General features: G+C 45.7%; 1 protein-coding gene across 1 annotated transcript; it reads right to left on the reverse strand.

The window, feature by feature from the left end:
• Positions 1-797: 797 nt before the first annotated feature.
• On the reverse strand, positions 798-12,102 carry LOC105906291 (cartilage intermediate layer protein, nucleotide pyrophosphohydrolase). Its single transcript, XM_012834411.3, has 8 exons — positions 12,022-12,102; positions 9,116-9,172; positions 8,239-8,508; positions 6,759-6,947; positions 6,100-6,414; positions 4,582-4,690; positions 3,782-3,939; positions 798-3,172 (listed from the first exon to the last, which is right to left on the reverse strand). The coding sequence occupies exons 1-8, from the start codon at positions 12,083-12,085 to the stop codon at positions 798-800; spliced, it is 3,537 nt and encodes a 1,178-aa protein (XP_012689865.1). The 5' UTR covers positions 12,086-12,102.
• Positions 12,103-22,380: the final 10,278 nt, after the last annotated feature.

Genomic DNA, 22,380 nt, shown 5'->3' on the forward strand with positions numbered 1-22,380 from the left:
TGGCTCGTTAACATGAACCCTGCGGAATGAAGGGGAGTTGGATGGGATTGGATGTGGTGGGGAGGGGGCGGCTGAGGGGCACTAGAAAGTTCTTTCATAACTGGTCTCTCCGCACGGCTTCAGCGGCCTTGTATCAAGTGTCCAGAGAAGCGTCTTCGGCTGAGCAAACGTAGCCGATGGGTTTCCCGGCATTACTGTGGAATACTAGGTTTCCTCCCCCTTATCTAACTCTCGAAAAGCTTTGCTTCTGCCGACTGTTCTAATTGGAAATGTGGAAATGGACAACTGAGATCACATTACCTGCGATGTTTTTTTAAGTATCTAATTTAATAAACTCATCAGCCAAAAAAAGTTCCATGGTGGTGTGTTGGATTCATTAAAGATTGAGGCGGTTTAAATCGGAATGTATCACAAGTGCACACAATCTTTTTTTTGTTGTTTTATTTAATCTGGTTGGGTTTGTATGAAAAGTGTAATAAATATACCAGTATTTACAGTTTCAAGTAGTAAATATGATCACAGTACAAGTAAGGAAAATGCATAATTCAACAAAAACAGCTTCCCAACAGATGGTCCCTGGGCCTGAATAATCTGCGTAAAATATGATTTAGTATAAGGGTATTACTATTCACCTTCCAGAACTGAAGAGAAAAAAATTAAAACATGCCAGTCAGATACTGACATCATGATTACAAAATTTCTTAAACATTTACTACGTCACCCCTTAAAAAAAAATCACTCAGCTATGTGACATTGCTGCTGTGTGTGTGTGCGAGTGTGTTTTTAGGACGCCAGCCTTAGACACGTGCATTTCTTATAGGGTTTCGAGTGCTCCGCCTACGGTTGCCTCTCAGGTTTCCTGATCCCCCGCCTCTCTGCCTTCTGTTACCCCGTTGCCCTTGTGGCTGTCGCCCTGAGGTCACCGAACCCTGGCCGCCTTGCGCCCCCTGGGGGTTCTGTAGCTGCTGAAATACGCTGGTCCGCGTCACCTCGCGGTCACCGCAGGTGAAGGTCAGCGCCACGCCCTCACCGGTCTTCATCACACGAGATGTCCCGTCTGAGGTACCATCGAAGCAGCGGCCCAGAGCGATCTCCTTGGCCGTGCGCGGGTCCTGGTCCGTTACTGTGTAGATGCCGTAGTTGTGGCCCAGTGGGTCGAGCGGTGCCAGCATGGTGAACTCATTGGTGTCGTTGTTGACTGCCAAAGGCAAGTGATTGACCAGGTATTCCTGCAGCATTGGGGTGACACCGTCACGTTTGCAGCTTCCCTGAGGAATGATCTTTACCAGTGTCCGGTCCACGCGGTCCTGGTCATAGAGCATCCCGCTGCACTTGAACTCCAGGCAGACAGCGGAGACGGTCGCCTGGTCCATGTCCCTGATGCTACGGGTGTCTCTGAGACCGTAGAGTTGGCCCACGGTGCGGGGGTGTGTGCCACCCATGTTTCTGGACCGCACATTGATCTCGTGGGGGGAGTTGACCTTGACTTTGATGTAGCACGCCCGGTACTCCATGGGCTTCGGCCACCAGCTCAAGTAGTCCTCAGTCCAGCTCATGGGATCATCCTCATTGAACGGAACTGTGTTATAGTCGTAGCGATCACCCTCCGTCCTGAAGAAACGGAAGTGAGGAGCATTGAAGGGAGCCTCTTCACACTCTTTCAGGTTCTCAAAGGAGTAGATGGGTCCGTTTGATTCCTCAGCCGCGTTGGGGCTCGGCTTGGCCAAATTGATGCTAAAGGCCGTCTTTTTCACGCGTTGGTCTTCGTGGTCGGTCCTCTTGTAGTCCAGCTTCCCCAGATAGGGTTGAGGAACTCCAATACTGTTAGGGTTCAGCTTGGGAGAGGACGCCACGGCTTCTAGTTCCTCTCCTCCCAGATTGGCCATGACGTAGGCGGTGTAGGCATCAGGTTTCTGGTCGTCGCAGAAGGCAGGCAAGCAAGCTCCGTTGGGACCCGTGATGACACTGTCAAACCTTCCCCAAGCCCGAGGGTTGGAGGAGAACCCAGGCGTGGGCTCGTTGTTGATCAGGGTGGTGACGACCCCCTCCACCTGCTCGCTGGGCATGAAGCGCTCGCTGCGGAACACCCTCACCTTCACATAGCACCTGCGGTTCTCTGGGACGTCCAAGTTGAACAGCCTCCTCTCCCGGATCTCCATGTTGCCGATGAGGAATGTCCTCTCCTCCCGTTTGCCTCTGCGTTTCTTCTCCATCTTTAGGTGTCCTTCCTCTTCCCACAATCCAGTCTCGGGGTTCAGGGACCAGAGCATCATGCTGTTCAGGTGCTCGGGCATCGTCACCTGTCCAGCATCCAGCTTCACCTTCACCTCCCCGGCATTGAGCAACTCGCCGGCCTCCTCATCCCGGAAGTCCACTGAGAACATCCCATAGGTCCTGAGCGGCAGGGTGTCACCGTCATCTCCCACAAAATTGAGGTCACTCTGGGCAGCGGCAGCTGTTGACACATCTCTGGGATCCAGGAAGGTGACGCTGGCCTGAACATTGCCCATGTACACTTCCCCGTTCTCTCGGTAGAAGGCGTTGGGTGGGATCTCGATCATGGCGATGGGCTCTTGGCCGGACACCTCTCCAAGCTCGAGGGTGTTGGAGTCGGTGGAACGAAGTGTGACGGGAGCCTTCTTCCTGAGCAGCTTGATCTCGTGGTACACTGCTCCGCCTTTAGTGTTGAATGGCAGCACCTTGGTGGTGTTGACGAACTTCTGCATGTTGTCCACGAAAGTGATCACTAACCTCTCAGTGTCTGGGGGCACCTGGATCGAGAAGGTCCCTTTGTAGCCTGTTCGGCTAACCCTAACCCCATTCATGAAGATGTGGCCGAACCTCATGGGCTCCCCGGTATCGGCTGCCACGGCTCGTCCTCGCACGATGGCCTTGGTCTCCACGCACTTCTTGCAGCCGCACTCGGTAATCACCATAGTGGGAAGCTGGTATCCCTGGCAACTAATCTGTCTCTCCTCCATCTTGGCAACGCCACAGCAGTACGACACCGAGTCCTTGCACCTGATGCCGTTATCCAGTTGACCCACACAGGTTGCTAGCGGGCATCTGCCCACGTCGTAGTAGAGCGAGTCGGTCTGACTCTGGTGGCAGTCATGTGGGAGGCGGATCAGGTGGGATTCTGGTTTTGGGTTGCACGAGGCCTCGTCTTGACCTTCACAGGTGATGTAGAAAAAGAGCAAAGCCGATTAAACAGCTTATCACAAATGAAAAGAAGAAGTCAACACGAAAGTAGGATTATTCTCAATTCCCTCATGATTAGTAATTAGTCCAAAAGAAAACAGCAAAATGTCAGTTCCCCAGTGCATATCCCTATGCTGTACCTCACACACATGTTTTATATAACAGAGGTTTGCATTGTTTTATTTTGAGGTTGCATATGAATGTTTAAATACAGTTGGCACAGAGGTGCTGCATCATTAGTGAGCGTGGGTGATCTGGTCTTCATTGCTCATGGAGGAATAATGGTGCTCGGTGGAATGTAGCATTCCACAGCCTGCGTGTGTGTGTGTGTTTGTTTGTGTGTGTGTGGCTGTTTTGGACTTCACTGCTCCCGCAGGACTGCTGGCCCTGCAGAAGTATACCCCAGCCTCTGTGAGCATGTGTGAGTGTGCGTGTGTGTGTATTCTCATCTATGACAGTAAGAGCCGCTGGTTTGGACTTCACTGCTGTATTGCCCAGCCTCTCTCTCGGCTGTTAGTGTGTGCGTGTGTGTGTGTGAGAGAGAGAGAGAGAGAGAGTGTGTGTGTGCGTGTGTACTCACCAATGACAGTGAGAGTGGCTGGTTTGGACTTGACTGCTCCAGCCGAACTGCTGGCCCTGCAGTAGTATTGCCCAGCCTGGTTCAAACGCAGGCTCCTCAGTACCAGAGTGCTGTCATAGTGATGCGTCTTCCTGTCTAACAGGCTGCCATTGTGGAACCTGGAAGTGGACACATAATGAAGCATTTTAATAATGAAACCCATTTTATACATTTTATAAACTTCATTACTTTGATAACACTCATAGTGATTACACAAAAGAACGTACAGCGTACAGAGCACAGCTCACATTAGGATAGGGGCCTTATATCGCACTTGAATGTCATTTATAATGTAACTCTTATAGTACAATGGTTGCAGAAGTCATTATGAAGAATCATCTATTATCTGTCCTCCAAACGTTAAGTGGCCCACTCAAATCAATGGAACATTCTGAGAGAATAATTATTATTTGTAATGACTTCTTCAAAAAATGAATGACCACTACCATTGGCAATGGATTTTGTGCTTCTAATTCTAATTTCATATAATTTTGCAAGTAGTCCATTCACTTTTCATAAAGGTACTTCATTGCAACTTGAAGTCAGCGAGTAATATGTTGCTATGCAACACCTGAAACTTCCTATTTGCGCTGTGTGTCCTGAGGGGATTTATTTTCTGATACGAACTATACATTATCCCGTACACAAATGCTATACATTATCCTTACACAAATGCTATACATTATCCCGTACATGAATGCTATATACATTATCCCGTACATAAATGCTATACATTATCCCTAAATAAATGCTAGACTTACCACTGGAAATCAGTCGGCTCTGGTTCTCCACTCACTTTGCAGCAGAGCGCAGTGGTCTGTCCCTCTCTGCGAATCTTGGCCTCTGGGTTCTTCACCACATATGGTTTCTCTGCCGAACACGGAACATTTAATCAGAATGGTTTCCACACACGCACGTACAGAGCACACACGTACAGAACACACACACACACACACACACACACACACACACAAACAGAACACACAGACTGTGATGGTGACAGGAAAGTTTGAATTAAGATGCTTACTATACAAATATAACAGAACTTAGATAGACAAACGTAGGTGCAGTGTCAAATGCAAATTCATGTTAATTTGCATTTGACACTGCACCTATGTCTTGGAACTAATGTGGCCGTGTTGGAGTGAAATGAATGCTTTTTCCCTGTTAGGCGCTGATAATGTGATATACTGCAGATAAGCGTAAGAACCAGAATTAATGATTGCTGAACTAAGGACAGACGAAATGAATACATTATGAATATAATTTCAGAATGCATGAACATAATGCAAATAAGATTTCAGTGTCCATTTGTTCCCATAATTGCATTAATCGCTGGGCCAGTAGGTTAATCTCATTTTGAAAGGATGAACTGGTGGAGTTTATAATTATATGCATATGGATTTATTTATTGTTGGAAATGTGACTAAAAAATTAGACCCTTAAAATGATTTCTCTCCGTTCACGACAGTCCGCATAACCATTGCCTAACTTCATACTGGGAGAGTTACTATATGAATTAATGAGCAAATAATCCTATGCTTGAGTTTGGAGCCAAATAAAGAAATATATACACTGTCAGTCAGAGCACAGAGGGGTGTGAACTATGGCTGCGGAAATGCATAAATGTATAAACCTTCAAGTGCACAAATCAAATGTACAAATGTATTCAGTCCCACAAAATAATTAACACATACGTGTATATACGTTTTGTGGCTTGAAATAGTAATCCTCAATGCATAATACATGCTAGGCATGAGACATGCTCTGATTCATTCTGACACCTGTGTAATGTAATGTGCAACACGGCTTGAATCAAGATGGGGCTTGAAGCAACAAAATGAGACCCTGAGCCGAGTGAGACTGCTCTGTTAATACAGCTATGTGTTAACACATAATCCCAACATTAACATCATCATTTGTGACTAAATACAGTCTGTTTACTAAATATAAGTAACTATTTTCTTACCTACAATAAGGTAGTGTTTAGCGTGTATTTATTTGATTTATTTTATTTTATTTTATGAGTAGTACTTCATTTCATTTCCTACCCTTTATGTAGCCCTCGGCCCAAACAGGGTAGGAGAGACCCCTGGTAGAGAGCAGTTATTGGCTTGTGTGGTTCTTCCAAACATGTCATTATTTAGATTTGTATACACTGCATTTCTCTGGACTTGTCACATATGCCTGTCCATCTCCAGACCTGCAGTGTGTTATGTGTCATGCGTAGTGTGTGTCATGCGTAATGTGTGTGTGTGAGAGAGTGTGTGTGGCTTTACTGGCTCGCTCCAGCTTGACGTGCAGGACGGAGGTGCGCTCGGCGCTCAGCGGCACGATGAAATCGTGCGGGGCGTGGTGCAACAGCTGCACGGTGAGGGAGGAGTTTCCATCGGGACACACCCCCGGGACGCGGAAGTGGCCGTTGTGGTCGGAGAGTGTCAGGAGTTTGGGTTGGGGGCCGGAGCGCAGGATGGCAGCTCCGGGAGCGGGGAGACCCCCGGAGCTCCGGACGGACCCCAAGACCGTGTGGCCCTCACACATGCAGGCGTCACACTCTGCGTTGACCCGACCCATGGTGCATTGGTGGTTACAACCTGGAGTCGGATGTCAGAAACAGACAGCCATTAGGAAGGGTGGTTCCCCCTGTGACTGGATTTGTAAAGCAAGTAAGACAGTACTTCCGAATTATTATTCTTAATTATCGACATGTCCCTGCAGCATAGTGAAAATGGCTTTTAAGACTTGAATCCTATCCTATCCTTTAAACAATCTTTAGGTCTGAGCAAGACACCAGTATTTGAAGGATAGCACTATTTCAAACTATTTCAAAAACCAGGCAGGGACTGAACGAATGACTGAGAAATGACGATCTGTTTAACAATAACATTAATAAATGCAACTTTAATCAGACCAGTAGGATGACTGAGTGGTTCTGTACCTGGGCACTCTGGTCCTTTGCACTGTCTCCCCTCCACTGTTGGCCCGTTGCACTGCTGCTCCCTGAGGTGAGGCTTTGCATTGCAGGCTCTGGAGCGCATCTGCACGCCTATGAGCCCACACTGTGCTGGGCATTCAGTCCAGTCAGTCCAGGGGCCCCAGGCTCCCTTCACAACTGCTGGGCTCTTATCTACATACAGGAGACACATTGAGGTACGTCCCTTCGTTTTACATACATAAACAGAACATTAACAGAACAATGTTGGGCTAATTTATGGTTAATGTCCACACTTTCGGTCACTTTGGATAAAGCTTAATGCTGAAGCTAAGATTAATGCTGAATAAATAAATGTAAATGTATCATCTAAAAGTGCACAGAAAGGCCTGTAACGGACTTGAGGGCACATGGCCTGAATCTGGTGTGGATTCAGGCCCGGGCAGCTCAAGACATAGCACCCCTCTGGGGAGGCATGAAACGACAATCACATTCACATTTACCCACATGGCCTCGGGTCAGAGAAACAGACATTAAGGCTGCACTAGGATTTATGATGATTTAAATACCTTACGGTCATGATCTCTGCAAGACGTAAGGAAGCATACTGCTCACTCGACTAGCATCCAAAATGTACTACCAGTTCTACCAGCAATTCTGCCCACTGGGAATTGAACTCATGACCTTGGAGGTGTTAGCACCATGATCTATATGCAGTCCACAGGATACACAGGATACCACAATGGGAAGATAGAGAGTTCTCTGTACAGTGTTATTGGAATTTTCAAGGTTCTCAAACCGTTCTGACAGCGCCAGAGGGAGGTGTTATGCATGCATATTAGAACTGAAACCAAACAGAGACTTCAAAGTCAGCCATTTGCCTCCTCCACTGTAACAGAGATACATAACCCCAGGCACTGCGCTCCCTCCCTCCCTTCCTCTGATGAAAAACTCTAAATGGGGAAGTCCGTTCAAATGTCCATTTTCCCATGCCTGACGCTGATAAATGGGAATGTCTCTATGTCATACAAATGAATTATCTGAGCATGAGGATCCTCTTTCTCCCCATATTTTCATGGCAAGCTACGGCTGCTTTCCCCCTGATCTTTCTCTTTTCCTTTCCACACCTTTCTTTTCTCTTATTCTACCATTTCCCATTCCTTTTCAATTCAATTTGATTTATAGTGCCAAAACAATACAATTGTCTCAAGGCGCTTTGATTAAATTCCTCTCCTTTCTCTCTTGCTTTCTTCGTTCTTTCAATGTCTTTTCTCCCACTATTTTCCTTTCATTTAATTTCCTTTACCTCCATCTCTTGTTATCTCTCCTCTCCTTACTCTTCCTTATGCCCTCTTTCTCCTCTCCCTCTCTCTTTCTCTCTCTCTCTCCCTGTCTCCTCTCTCCCCCCCCTCTCTCTCTCCCTGTCTCCTCTCTCTCTCTGCCTCCTCGCCCTCTCTCTTTCTCTCTCTCTCTCTCTCTCTCTTACCTCTGAGACACAGGAAGCGGACAGCGTAGTTGGAGCAGTTGCGTCCGGCGGGCTGCTCGTCGTTGGCGCACCAGAACCCGACGGCCGGGTCCACGTGCACCCTCTCCCCCGTGTTCCCCGCCGGGATCCAGTTGGTGGTGCGAGCCTCGACGGCCTGCGGCGACTCACACACACGGGAGCGGTAGTAGAAGCGGATCGCGTCCAGTTGCTCATAGTCCCCCCGACCGCCAGGGTGATCCACATTAAACCAGGTGGTCCACTCAAACTCATCTGGATGTGCAGACAGCAAACGCTTTGCAAATGAGTATAACTGTTGAAAATAATTGCATTCACATGATTTAACATCCACCTAAACTAAACGAATTAAATAGGGCAGGGCACCCTAAAGAATAATCAGCTCTAGACCATGGGAATATAACTAAATTCACTTTATGGTCTTTAAATTCTACTTTTCACACAGGAATGTAAGTGCGGCTGAATATACATGTCCCCATTAGGCTCTGGGCCAGGGGCCCGAGGGTCAGGGATGAGGCCCTTGAGGATTCCCCAAGGCTGAAATATTTTAATTATTCAAGATCTATTTATTTTTTACCAGAAGACTAATGAGCCAATTATGGCTAAGAGGGCACACTTTCCTGAACAGAAATAATTATAATTAAATAAATAATTATTCTCCGCCTTGCTTGTATGTGTAAGGCACTAAGATAGTATTCCCAGGCCTTGCAGTCTGTGTTCTGGGGATCTGTCTCTAAATATAGCCTATAGAAATCATAACACAAAAACATGATGATTTCCAGACTAAAGTCTGATTAACTAGGAGGACACTTGTAGTAATTTGGACCAGGCTACAGAGTGCTGGATAAGGCAGAGGTCTAACCTTCAGAGTACAGACCTGTGGTTCTCACAGTCCTCACACTGTCTCTCCTCCATGTTCCTGTAAGACATTCAGACATACATCTTTCATTAGGCAGAGCCTACACGTCAGAGGCATCACATATTACTGCTACTGCGCTCCTCTGATGGGCTTCCATCCCATCTCAGCTGGGGGTGGAGGTGGTGTGTGCAGTGAGTGCCTTGCTGATACAAATAATGCTTTGTCTTCAGTGGTGGCTCTAGCTTGTAGATTCAGATGAATATAGAGTGTGCTATAAATTAAATGAATTATTATTATTATTATTGTAAGGTGCCCTGGGCGAAACCCCACCCATCAACAGAAATTGGATTCACACTGGTTTTATATTACTCTTAAAGATTTCACACAATCCAGAAAAAAATGAAACAATATGTGTGTGAAACTATATATATTGACAGTATTGGTTTATTTGGTGGCATTTTGTAGTGCGACAGATTTGACTGATTGCATAGAGTACTGTATAAAGATACTCATGGAAGATGATGCTATTTGACAGAGTTCCCTGCTTCCCCTACCTTGGGCCTCCAGTGGGGAGATCTGAGGTCAACCTAGTCCCGCCTCCCTCCCCATGTCATACTTATGAGTGGGAGACTTTCACAGGCTTTAGCCTTCCTAGCACACAAAGTAGAATCAGGGCACCCACTCTGCACAAGGGTTATTCGACCCACACGGTGATCTGATGTTATTGATGTGTCGTGCAAATGAGGGATGGAAAACCGATAATGCAAAAAAACGGTCACCATTCTGAAGTTTATGTCTGAGTGCCTTGTGCAGACCCCCCGGCGAGAGAGATGCCTTTGGTGCCCCTACCTCTAGATCCGCCACTGTTGGCCTTACGTCTGATGTTCCGCATTACATCAGTGTGTGATTATAAGGTGTGTGTGTGTGTGTGTGTGTGAGTGTGGTGGGAAACAGACGCTAGTGCTTAATGTGTGTGTGTGTGAGTGTGAGTGTGTGTGGTGGGAAACAGACGCTAGTGCTTAATGTGTGTGTGTGTGTGTGTGTGGTGGGAAACAGACGTTAGTGCTTAGAGGCTATTGTGTTGAAGCACTGCTAATGCTTAAATGCAGACATTACTGTCGGGAATCTCTGGTGTCTTTGAGTGCACACACGTTCTCAGCTGTTACTAGTTAAGTGCCTTCCACTATTGTCTCCTCACAGGGGACTGTGTTAAATGGGACTTCCTCTGTGAACTACAAAAGCCTTGTAACTAACAATATGACATCTGTAGTGTACGCAGTGTAGAACCCTCTGGCAGCTCGGATGCGGTTTACCACTCATGCCATCTCAGCTTGTAGCGGGTTTCACAGTGAAAGACTGCTGCTATCTGTGCTACTGGCATTCAGATAGTGTGGCCAATTGCCAGGTGTCAATGCGGCCCATAGCTCCCACAGTAAGCAGCTTCCACTGCTGTCCATCTGACAGTGTAACGAGAGACACACACACACACACACACACACAGTGGTGGTGTTGTTGTGTTTATGACGGATGCTTCTTGGAGGTGAGGAGGAGAAGGTCTCCAGGAGTAGCGAGAGTAGGCGGCGGCAGTCGTTTGTGAGCTCCCCTCACGCCCTCTGACTCAGTGTGCACTTGGGGCCAAAGATTCTGCCACGGCTTGATTTTCACACGTAACGGAATTACCCGCGCAGTTGCTTGGGCAACAGTCATGTTCCAATCATGGTGATGAGCGTGTTTTTAATAAGAAAGAGAGAGAGAAAGAGAGAATTCACATGTTCGTTCTATTAAGTTGACAACCTCTGACAAGGGAGTCTTAATAATCAGGCCCTGGCGAGGCAGCAGATCACTAATGTTGACATGGTTGGGAGATTATGCTGGGGATATAGGGGGCCGTGGCTATGTTGGCTCAGCATGGCGTGACACCAGGCTCTCCTGTAGGAGAATTTATGAGACAATTCCCTGGCAAATTCCATTACCACCCCGTGGCACTTGATGGCTGAACTGCCTGATTGAATTGGGGCACGCAATGATGTGATTCCAGCAGCCATTAGATCATGTGTGTTGTGGTATGATATGAAAATGTCTCTGGGGCAGGGGTGGTGTGTAGTGGTGGTGGTGGGGTGAGTGTGTGTGTGGTTGTGTGTGTGCGTGCATGCGTGTGTGTGTATGTGTGTGTGTGTGTGTGAGTGTGCGTAAGTGTGTGTGTGTGTGTGTGTGTGTGTGTATGGTTGTGTGAGAGGGGTAATGGAGTAAGCTGCCTAAGAAGCTCCCACTGATGGCCATGCTTTCCAAATGGGAGGATATCAGATCCATCAGACCAGGGGGTTTTATGATCAGATTGATATAGTCACGTTGTTACCACAAAGGGGCCCATGTTAAAAGTATCTCAACAGATCATATCATCTGAGTCAAGTGTGTGTGGAATGGGCTCAGTGGTGCGAAATAAACCCTCCTGCACATCACTCATAGACACATCACTAGTGCACATGTTCACCCAAAGACACATCACTAGTGTACATGTTCACTCATAGACACATCACTGCTAGAAAAGACAGGCTCTTGTCTTTTCCCTGTCAGAAGTCTATAAATAATACAAAAAAGTTTTATGATAGCATGACATTTATATTTGCTGCATGAAGTTATATTTATTGTTTATAATAGATTGACATTTATATTTACTGTTTATAATAGATTGACATTTATATTTACTATGAACCATTTGCCACAACTGTTTTACATGTTTTATAAGCAAAAAGGAATCCTTTGTTTGGGAACATTTCCATGTAAAGCCTGTTGGGTTCTAAAATACACTTGGAGAACCTGGAGAAGGTTCCAGATCAAACTTTGTTTTGTAAGAGCAGGGAACATTTCAGGTGGCAGGGAGCAGGGAGAGGGAAAGGAGAGGAACAGACCTTGTGCAGAGCTTCTGGAGATTTCCAACAGGAACAGGACAACACACACGGACAAGCAGCTCATTGTGCCCCTTGTTGCTGTTGCCCGCGACCTTTGAACTCTGACCCTGGGCAAAGACTGACTCACCACCAGGTCGTCCCCAACTTTAAGAATAGTCTGTCCACAAGCCTTCTGCAAGTCAGAAGATACGTTTTAGTCAACAGTAAATAAACCGTGTAAAAGTTTTCTTTGGGAGAAAAAAATATATATATTTCAACACTTCATGTGTTGGAAAAAGATCAGGATTTACAGTTTCAACATTTTTGCATAAACAAATAGAAAGGTAGTGTTTCAGAATTTGCAATCTTTAGAGCAGAAATCTTCATCATTAATATAATTTGATCCTCTTGGTCCTCTTTAGAATGTGCTTAAGTAAATAATCGATATACTGTGCAATAACTGCCTTGTGAATTGATGTTATTACATATCAACAACTCCAAACCTGATTCTACGTTTTGTAACTGAGCGTCCTTGCGTAAGAAAAGACCACTAATTGACAATCAATGTAGTTCTTAGCACATAATGCATACAGACACTAGCTATAGAGTGAGGCCCAGTGGGGAAGAAGGTCTACATAATGCTTCTCCATGTCTTAAGTTGTTCAATCCCATGAAGGACTGTAGAGTGTGTTTCACAGTCCAATAGTGATTAACTTTACGATATTGTAGTAGATTTAGAAGAATACTCTGAGAAAATCATGTGCAACCACAACAAAAAAAGATATGGGTGGTTTAAGTCAACAGCTGCAAACACACAGGTCCCATGAGATCTGAGCGTCGCATAACAACACATAGCAACCCATCATAAACAGAAACACTCTCCTTCTGACTCGTCATTAACTTTCTCTTTTCGGATTCTTTTACTGTGGGACGACCGCCATCCCCCGACCCTTGACCCCCGGGAGCAAAGAGGGTCAGTGTGATACAGAGTTAAAAAGCGGACCAGCAGTTAAAGCACTTCTCAGGTAACACAGCTGTGCGAAACATCACCGGGTGTCAGGGGAACGGGAGAATTTTCCTGCTTCCACATCTATGCATATTCCATATGTACTGTTTCTCTCTCTCTCTGCTTTTCTTCCTGTTTTCACTCGTTCTCTTTCTCTCAAACACACTCTTTCTTTTTGGTTGCCTTTTTGTCACACACTGTAAATCTTTTGGCATCTGCCTACATTCAGCATCAGTGTTTATTTCAAAGAAAATGGCAATGCCACGTAACACACAATAAAAGTATTCAGCCTACTCTCTAAAGAATAAAGCCTCACAAAACTCAGTCTTCCTCAAAGCCACGACTGCTATTTCCAAAACCAAATATATTTCAGACCACTTTGAAAAGTTGAGACGCAAACTTTTTAGACGTAAATGCGCAACTCTCACAGGCTAAAGCAGAGGTGTTAAGAAATGAGAGAGTATTTAAGAAACAGGTCTTACCCCTGCCCGACAGTCTCTGTGCACTGCTCAGTAGTCCAACGGCTCTTTCACCCCCCCCACAAATAAAAAACCTCCCCTCCTGTTGCTGTAGGTCAGTAGCTGTGTGGAATCTGCTGCCTCCCCCCGCTTATATAGCCTGAGACTGTGCCCAGGGGTCGGCCAAGAGACACCCACAGGAAGCCAAATGACAGCGTGCAGAAACCACAAGCATGCCCCCCCCCCCCCCCCCCCCCCTTCTATACTCCTGCCCCCCACCCCCAAAAAAAGCATCATAGATTTGTTGTACAGCATGTGTTTGTGTGTGTGTGTCTGTACTGGCTGACATGAATGTCCACATTGTAGCATGGAAAATGGGATGTTAAAGTGTGTGTGTATGTGTGTGTGTGTGTGTGCTGTGCGTGTGTATGGCCCCCAGCTATGTCTTCTCTCTGAACTGCTCTGGGACACACCTAAGGACACTTATCAGCTGGGAGACCTCATAGTCCGACTCTAGAGGAAAAGACTCTACAGAAGTTTCCAGATAGATCTTTGTAAAGAGCCAAGACAAAAGCTGACTCTCCAATGGATCTGACTCTGATCTGCCAGGACACCAGAACCTTTAGAACCAGAACCATTTCAGAGTAAGCTGCCTCTTTACAAAGCTAAACGTTCTACATGGAAGTTCTACAAGCTAAAACTTCTTAAGGCCCCGTCACACCATAACGTTCTGGTCAACGTTCTCTGAACTTTCTAATCGTTCAATTTCGAGCGTTCTAGGGCGAGGTGGACACATCTGGCGTGTGACTTAACGAAAGAATAGCGTAGGACTGACGCATGACTACTAGCGCGGGACTCACGCATGAGGAGCATGTAACAGCAACTTGTGACGTGTCACTGGTGCGCGACAAACGTGTGCTGACGTGTCTGCTACTAGCGCTGCTGCAAGTAAGAAGATGATAAATGCTGCTGAAAGTAAGAAGAATACAAAGCCTCTTTCACTAGCAATGTCTTCGGACGAAGATCGACTGTTATTATTACTGTGATTTACGAAATAACGGGCGTTATTCCTGGGGTTTTATGTTATTAAAATAATTTTATTTAAATTTGACACTGAATTTCTGTTTCTCAATGTTTATTATCAGAAAACATCAACACATCCACACACATTGTCCATGTCACAAGAGTCTTCATATCATATCCATCTGCCATGGAACAGCACCAGCTATAACAGTGCTCAGCTATGTTCAAGTTCAGTACATCTACTTCATGCTGGGCTCAAGCAAGCATATATACCCTCCACTCCGCTTTTCGCTAGACATGATAGCAATGACATGATAGCATGGAATATGTAGATTTATAGTGCACAGAATAACGTTGGCAATGATGTAAGTTGTGTTTGTTGATCACGTATGGTTAATAACATATTAATTGTAGAAGGGACATGATAAAATCAAGATCTTCCCTTGGTGAAAAAACTTTTGCCGATATCTTTGTATGAGAGATGGGTTAGGTGCTCAAATTTCCCGGGATCAAAGAGGACGTTAGTAGGCATGTCCAAACTAAAAATCACGTCTCAGGATTGCTGCGCACATAAGTTATTTCGGGTGCATCAACTGTAGCCTACTCAGTCTACCCTACCCAACGACTGACTACGATAGCCAAACGCGTGCAAAGTTAATACAACGTTCCACGAAAGTTCTCCAGCGTTTAAATTAAACGTTGAAGAACGCTGGTCTCCATGAGAACTTTTGTGCATGTTCAAAAATGTATTTTCGGACCAGCGTTCTCCGCCGATCACCGACGATTACTGACGATTACAGCGTTCACCAGCTTTCACACAACGCTCTTCTGGTGCTATACCAGCGACCATGGACGATTACCAATGTTTCCTCTAACTTGATAGAACGTTGACAAGAACGTCATGGTGTGACGGGGCCTTTACAGGCTTTGAGCCATTTGTTAGCAAATTATGACATTTATATAGCTGAGTAGACATTTATGTGGATGCATAACCAATGGCCAAGTCAACCTCTAAACAGTTCCTCAAAGAAGAGTCCTAAAGAGTTCTAAAAGTAGAACCTACAAGCCTCTGAACTCCTCGGGGTATTTGAGCGGACTCTTTTCATCATTGAGCAGAAGCTGTGGAGCTTTCTGGCCAGCGGTGTGTGACCAATAGAGGATGAAGTGCTGAGAGACGATACGCATGATAGCAAACAGATGATCAGACAACAAAACAAAACCTTTCGTTTCCACAAACACAGGCGCCACACACACAAACATATGCTTACGCACATTCCGCAAGTAGCGCCGAAGCGCAGTTCTTTGATCAGTTGTGGTAGGAGACTCTCATTATACAGTCACTCTGACAGCGGTTTACTTTGACTGTATCAGCAGGAACAATACCTCTTCTGACATCAACTGTTTACACTGACGACACCGATGAAAAAGGGCCGCTGGACCAAATGAGAGCTTATGAGGGCATGAGTCTGAGTATTATACAGCATCTCACAATAGTAATTAATTGGCCTGCTTCTTGAGTTGTTGATAAACAGCGTGATGATGATTTGCCTAAACAGTCAGCCGAGAGAAATGGTCTGGCACAGAACAGCAGCTAAACCCTTTGAGCTCTGGGCTCTGATCTGGTACTGCTCTGACATGGATTGGTTGGCTCTGTACCAGATCAATGTAGTGTTTCAGAATACCCGTTGCTGTTTAGTGGGTGAGCTGAGGACTAAGATGTCATGGTCTCTGTTATGTCATCTCACATCCAGTGGTGAAGCCAGAACACATGTCCTTAATTACACCAATGGAAAAAATGGTTGGACAGGTGGGCAGGAAATCACCATGGTGAATTAGAGGGCAAGGTTCAACCCAGGGCTTCCTGGAAGTGTGGCATGGCTCGCAAATCAGCTATAAATAAATAAATGCTCAGTATTTCTTTGACTGAATTATTCGTTGATTCCACCTTCAAGTTTATAGGCTGTTCTTTTCTTTAGTAGAGGCCTCCTTGTCTTTTCCATTAGTGAACCAAGAAACTCGCAGCTACAGAGACAGTGATTCTTAAACAAAATGTAAGCTGTAAGTCTGCTGTAGAATACTTGTCTGTTCTTCTAGAACAAAAAATCCCATAATTCCATGGCTGTGTTCCAAAAAAATCATCAAAATAAATACTAATACAAATTTGATCTGTATGAAATGACCCCAGTTTTAGCTAAACCAGAGTTTCTTTGAAGGAAAATCATATCAATTTCTACTCATATTTCAGTAGCCAAATGGCCGCTCCATTCTCAGTGATGCTTGCAAAGCCGAAACCTTTCTCTAATCACTAATAGACCAAAGAAGTATGGAGCGTTACAGCTGATTAAATCGCTCTGCATCTGAGACCCATTATATTGTTCTCTAAGCTCTTGAAGCCGTGCCACAGCAGTACACAACTGCTTTCTTTTAGGCACAAAGAAAAAGAAGAGGAAAAAAAAACATGACGCGAGAATAAACACGAGAATGTTAAGTGACTCAGTAAGACAACAGATGTTTCCTTTTATTTGAGCTTGATATCATTTATCATTCACATATTGTGTCCTTAGAGAGAAATTACATCACCCCACAATGTTTGTCTGTAAATGTTTCCAGACCTAACTGCTCTCCCTATCTGTCGTGTAGAAATAGTGTTGTGTTGTTCAAGTAGTAGAACTTACTAATAGGACATTAACTCATTTCAAAATACGCTGCAAGGAAAAACAAAAGCACATTGTTTAACAGAAAAGGGTTAAAAAAAAATATATGATTCATCTTGGCTTGGCGTATGTCGCCAGAACACATCAAGTCATTTTATTGCGTAATATTCAAACCACACTGTGTCTTGAAAAGCTCTCAGATCAATCATGGGACTCTGGTATAAAGTGAGGGGACTTCCTGGGGTTTGGCGGGTCCATGAAGTCACTGGCAGCTCATCTTCTGTGCCTGGAGAATCTTTGTGGGTAGATATTTGGCTAAAAATACTCGTACCCGTCATGACTTCAGACACTCCTGGAAATGTCAAGTCGTTTGAGAGTTCTTCAGACGTAGCCGCTATAGTATAAATTAAAAGGCACTGTTTGCACAGTAGGATTACGACCACACGGCAGACCAAGATCCAGACAAAGTGGTTCCCCTTTAAGTTCACATCAGAGCTTTGCTGTAGTCCCACAGGGGCCTATATTTGGGCCTGTATGATGTGACAGTAACTGCAGTTCTCTGGCTGAACACTGCAGTTGTTCGTGCCTGTATATCAGGGATAAAAGTCAGGCTGAGATCACCTCCAGCTCCTGTCATAGTCATTTATTTCTGTTAGTGTCTGTGTGTGTCTGCGTGTGTGTATGTTTCTGTGTGTGCCTGTGTGTGTGTGTGTGTGTGCGTGACATGTGTTTCTTTGCTTTTGGAGGCGTGTCCCTCTCGTTTCCTACGTGTCCTAAGATGCAGCAGTGATGGAAATACATTACCATAGCTTTATGCAAAAGCCCCCCCTCCACCTCCTTGTCAGTCTGAATGGAAAATCAACCTGTGTTAGTGAAGCCCTGCCCCGTGTTTACCAGCCTCTGCTAATTGCGTTTCCTCTGCAGTGATTTGGTTTGGTGTGAGGTCATTAGCCACGGTGAGATCAGGAAGCTGCTGTCGGCACACAGCGGCGATAAGTGCCAGCGACCAGAAGCGACGAACATGTTTCTCTAGACACCGAGGTGTAATTTCTGCCTGCAATTACAGGTAAGTGATAATGACAGGGAAAGGGAACAGACCTTACTCTCTGCTAGACAGGGGCCTAACTCATGGCACTCACATACACATTGTAAAAGTAACACAGCTTGTGTTAATATGCATCACACTATGGATAAAGCTATGAATTTTGTATGCAACGTGTGAATGTGAGCACACACACACACACAGAGACACACACACACACACACATTCCTTTATTCTTCTAATCCATTAAACCAAGGCTACAAAAGCTGCCCGTGCGTCCTACTGTGTTTCTACTGACAACATTCAAAAAGGAGACAGCAATTTACAGTGGATCTGTTCTTTTCGCACCATGGTAAACACTATTTACAGGTCATTAAGAGGAGACAGGCTTGAGACGTTCTGCTGCCCTTCAAAGGCAGATGTTCCTGGCTAACCAGCCAGGGCGGGAGGCAGAGAGACCTGGGTGGGGGCGGGAAGTGGAAAAGGCTAACAAACACAAGCAAACACAACGAGTTTATCCGTCTCCAAGCAACAGAGCCAGGCTGGCAGCGTGTAAGGTGCCACATGGATGGTAGCTGGGCGCGGGGCAGGTAGATGCCCGCTGCTTCACAACGTGATGTGAATGCCAGCGGGCACGGTCTTAGAAGGTTTCCGCGCTGAGGCAACCGTCCAGCGCCATCCAGACGTCCATCCCAAAACACAGCGCCAAGTTAAATGCAAGACAAACATAAAAAAAAGGAATAAAATCCACCCAATCCCATGCACCCACCAAACATTCATCAAGGTGCTCTCTGCTGGTGTGGGTTTGAGCTCTCCACTCTGGCTGTTTGTGTGCGTGTGTGTGTGGGCGTCTGAATGGGCTCGGGTCTCCACCAGCACAGCGTTTGGTCCTGAGAGAGGGGCCCAGCCAGACTTTAGGCAGCGGGATTATGTGCCTGCTCTCGGCTCGTATGTCCAGTAGGCACAAGCAAGTCGGTCACAGGCAGGCTGGAGACTGGCAGGCTTTGGTGGTCGGGCCTCATGTTCTTTGTGGATGCAGGGGGGGGGGGGGGACCCTCTGTCTGATTAACGACTCTAGCAGCGCGGCGCTAGCATGCCGGATCCTTCTGGAAGAGTCATTAGAGGCCCCAATCACAAGACAGGAAAAAGAAAGCTGCAGTGCTTCTGGCTTTCTCCTCGCTTACAGCAAGACGGGGAACTTCCAAGAAATCAGCTCTAGTTCTTCTTCATTCTTGTATTCTTATTTTCTGTCTTCCTCTCTCTCTCTCTCTCTCTCTCTCTCTCTCTCTCTCTCTCTCTCTCTCTCTCTCGTTATGAACCTTGTATTACGGGGCCCAGAGGGACAAGGAGTAAAAACAACAAATCAGTGAATCATCGGAAATTTTTGATCAGCACTTGCATGACATGTGACCTTTTCATTATTGTCAAACATTCTCTCATCATCCAGAGTCAGTGAGTCAGTGAGTTTGAGGAATGACAGCTGAGGGACATCTGAACACCAGGCTTTCTCTCATCTGCAGAGGTGAAGTCTCGGCAGCCAGATACAGTCCGCTGGCAAAACGTTTGTTTTTGCGTTAACCAAAATATTTTCTTCCAAAATACGTGTGGACTCATACACAATTATATTATTTTAGTCACAAACCAAATCATTATGGAGACGCACAGACGGTCTCTTGTCTGTGCAGAAAAATGGAAAAGTCGTGGAAAGACTGGCATCCTCGGAGACTCGAGTGCAACGGCTTCCGTGACGAGACGTTCCCTCTCCTGGCTAGTGCTGCTAGTCTGGTTTGGGCACGCTCTTGAGGTGAAGCCAGGGGATGACCTAAGATTTATTTAACATTAACAACAGCTTGCTCTTCACAAGTACCTGGTGAATAAGGGGAAAAAACAAATAAATAACTGCATTCCTGTGTGCATTGGCCTCATTACGTAAGGCAGTCATTTACAGATGTCATTCAGTGCAGCGCGTTTTACGACTGCAGGAGAGAAACAATGCCATGAGCTGGGAGCAGTAATGAGGTGTGATGGAATTAAAAAAAGAGACCAGGTCTTGGCTTAGCACTGAAGGGAAAGCTGTAGTCATATGCAAGGCCTATGCACAGTCCACGTACAGGTAGTCCAGGTACAGTCCACGATTCTGATGAAAGGTTGTTGATTTTTTGAGGTCAACAACCTATCAAATTACACTCCTCCCATACGTACTCCTGAAGCGATGTCTGGATTGGTTGGAATAGTGTATGGCTCGGTCCAGGACTGTGTGCAAACACAGTTAGAGCGTACACACAGATTGGATTGGGAAGAGGATCATGAGGACAAATTTGCTGGATTTGACAAAAAGTCTATTAGAACCGCAATCTGCACCTTTAACACACATATTTTTGGGGGACTTGTACACATAGATCACACCTATCTTACTCCATGTCTCTATGTATCTCTCTCCCTCTCCCATTATCACTCATTCATTTACTTCTTCATTGTTGTCTCTCCCTTTCTCTCTCTATCTCTCTCTCATCTGTCTCTCTGAGTGCCAGGATCAGTGTGTCCTCTCAGCAGTCTACACCTTTAACACACATATTTTTGGGGGGCTTGTAGACGTAGGTCAGGCCTAGCTTATACCCATATTATTAGTCATGGGTGTGTAGACCAGAGCAGGGAGCATACTCATTGCCAAGTCCTCGCTCCAAACAATACTGATCTCTTGTGTATGTGTCATTTTAGATATTGCCAAAGAATAGCTCTGATCATACAGGGCCTATAGGCATAGTCTTCTAAATGTAAGTCATACTTGGTGTAGTTCCCTAGAATAGGATGGTTAGAATTATTATAGATCATGCAGACCATACAGGAGTCAGGAGTCTCTGTTGATATTTCAAATCACTTACTTACTCATTCACTCTCTTTTTTCTTCCTTTGCTCTCTCTTACTCTCTGTCACTATGTATGTATTTCCCTCTTCCATTATCACTCATTCATTTACTTCTTCATTGTCTCTCATCTGTCTCTCTCTCATTATCTCTCTCTCTCTCTCATCTGTCTCTCTCTCATCTGTCTCTCTCTCTCTCTCTCTCATCTCTCTCTCTCATTATCTCTCTCTCATCTGTCTCTCTACGAGCCAGGACCACTGTGTCCTCCCAGCAGCCGTTCTCTTCAGGTGACAGCAATAGCCAGTCATGGAACACATGCTTGTTGCTAATTAGCATACAGCACAGCAAACGTAGCGCTCCTCAAACTGGAGAAGACCCGCTAGCTCGTGTTGAAATGGCGCGCGTTCACAAACATGCTCGGCTGGCTGGACGTGTGCTGGTCCTGGCCTTGGCTCTTCTGGGATGTAGGCCATTAAGCATGAGCACATGTAGAACATGGAGGTGAAATTGAAAACACGTGGGTGACCTGTGAAATAGGTGATCAGAGCTACATGTGGCCAGCAACAAAGAGTCTTTCAGTTCTCTTTCCCTCCATCGCTCTCCAGCCACACAGTCTTTCATCTCTTTCTCCCCCCTTTTTCTCACTCTTTCATACGAAAAAAGCATTTCACCTCTAACTTCTCTTTTCTGTCATCTACCTATTACCTGCCTCCCTCTCTTTCTGTCTACTTTCTGTTCCCTCCTCTCTCTTCCTTTCTTTTTCTCACTCAGTCTCTCTTTCTCTTTCATGCCCCCCTCTTTCCCTCTCTCACTCCCTTCTGCTCCCACGATTCACTCTCTCTGGCTTTGACTTGATCTGCAGCTAAAGATCCCATAGTTGGAGCCTGGAAAAAGCACAAGAATGATTTTCTTCCTTGGTACAAAATGGCCTCCTGTCTGAAGTCATATGCAGAAGTAATATTCTTTATATAGTACCCTGTGCCGACCGGGCCGGCCATCTGTGGTTATGTTGTGTTGGAAGGGGAACGAGATGATAGAGGACTGAATCACCGTTTTCCTGGGATGACTCGCCCCCACACAAAAGATAGAGTTTTATACGTGGCGAATCTCGAACACTGTTCCAGACCTGTCTGAAGAGGGGATTTGAAGACACCCCAGTGAAGAAGAAGGGGAACAAGATATTTCACGCTACTTCCCTTAACCCTGCACAGGATGAGGGAACAGAGAACATGCTGGAAGAAGGAGAGGGAGAGCGAGAGAGAGAGGGTCTCAGGGGATTAGTGCATAGCTAACGCTCTCCTGTTCTTCAGATCAGATGAGTTAAAGAAAAAACC

Source organism: Clupea harengus, chromosome 20 (genome assembly GCF_900700415.2).
Source record: "Clupea harengus chromosome 20, Ch_v2.0.2, whole genome shotgun sequence".
Taxonomy (NCBI): domain Eukaryota; kingdom Metazoa; phylum Chordata; class Actinopteri; order Clupeiformes; family Clupeidae; genus Clupea; species Clupea harengus.

Coding starts and splice junctions, on each gene's coding strand:
- LOC105906291 (XM_012834411.3), bottom strand. CDS start 12,085: ATGAGCTGCTTGTCCGTGTGTGTTGTCCTGTTCCTGTTGGAAATCTCC. Junction 8,509..9,115: donor CACAGGTCTGTACTCTGAAG/GTTAGACCTCTG, acceptor CTGCACATCCAG/ATGAGTTTGAGTGGACCACC. Junction 3,940..4,581: donor GAGCCGACTGATTTCCAGTG/GTAAGTCTAGCA, acceptor GTCCACTTCCAG/GTTCCACAATGGCAGCCTGT.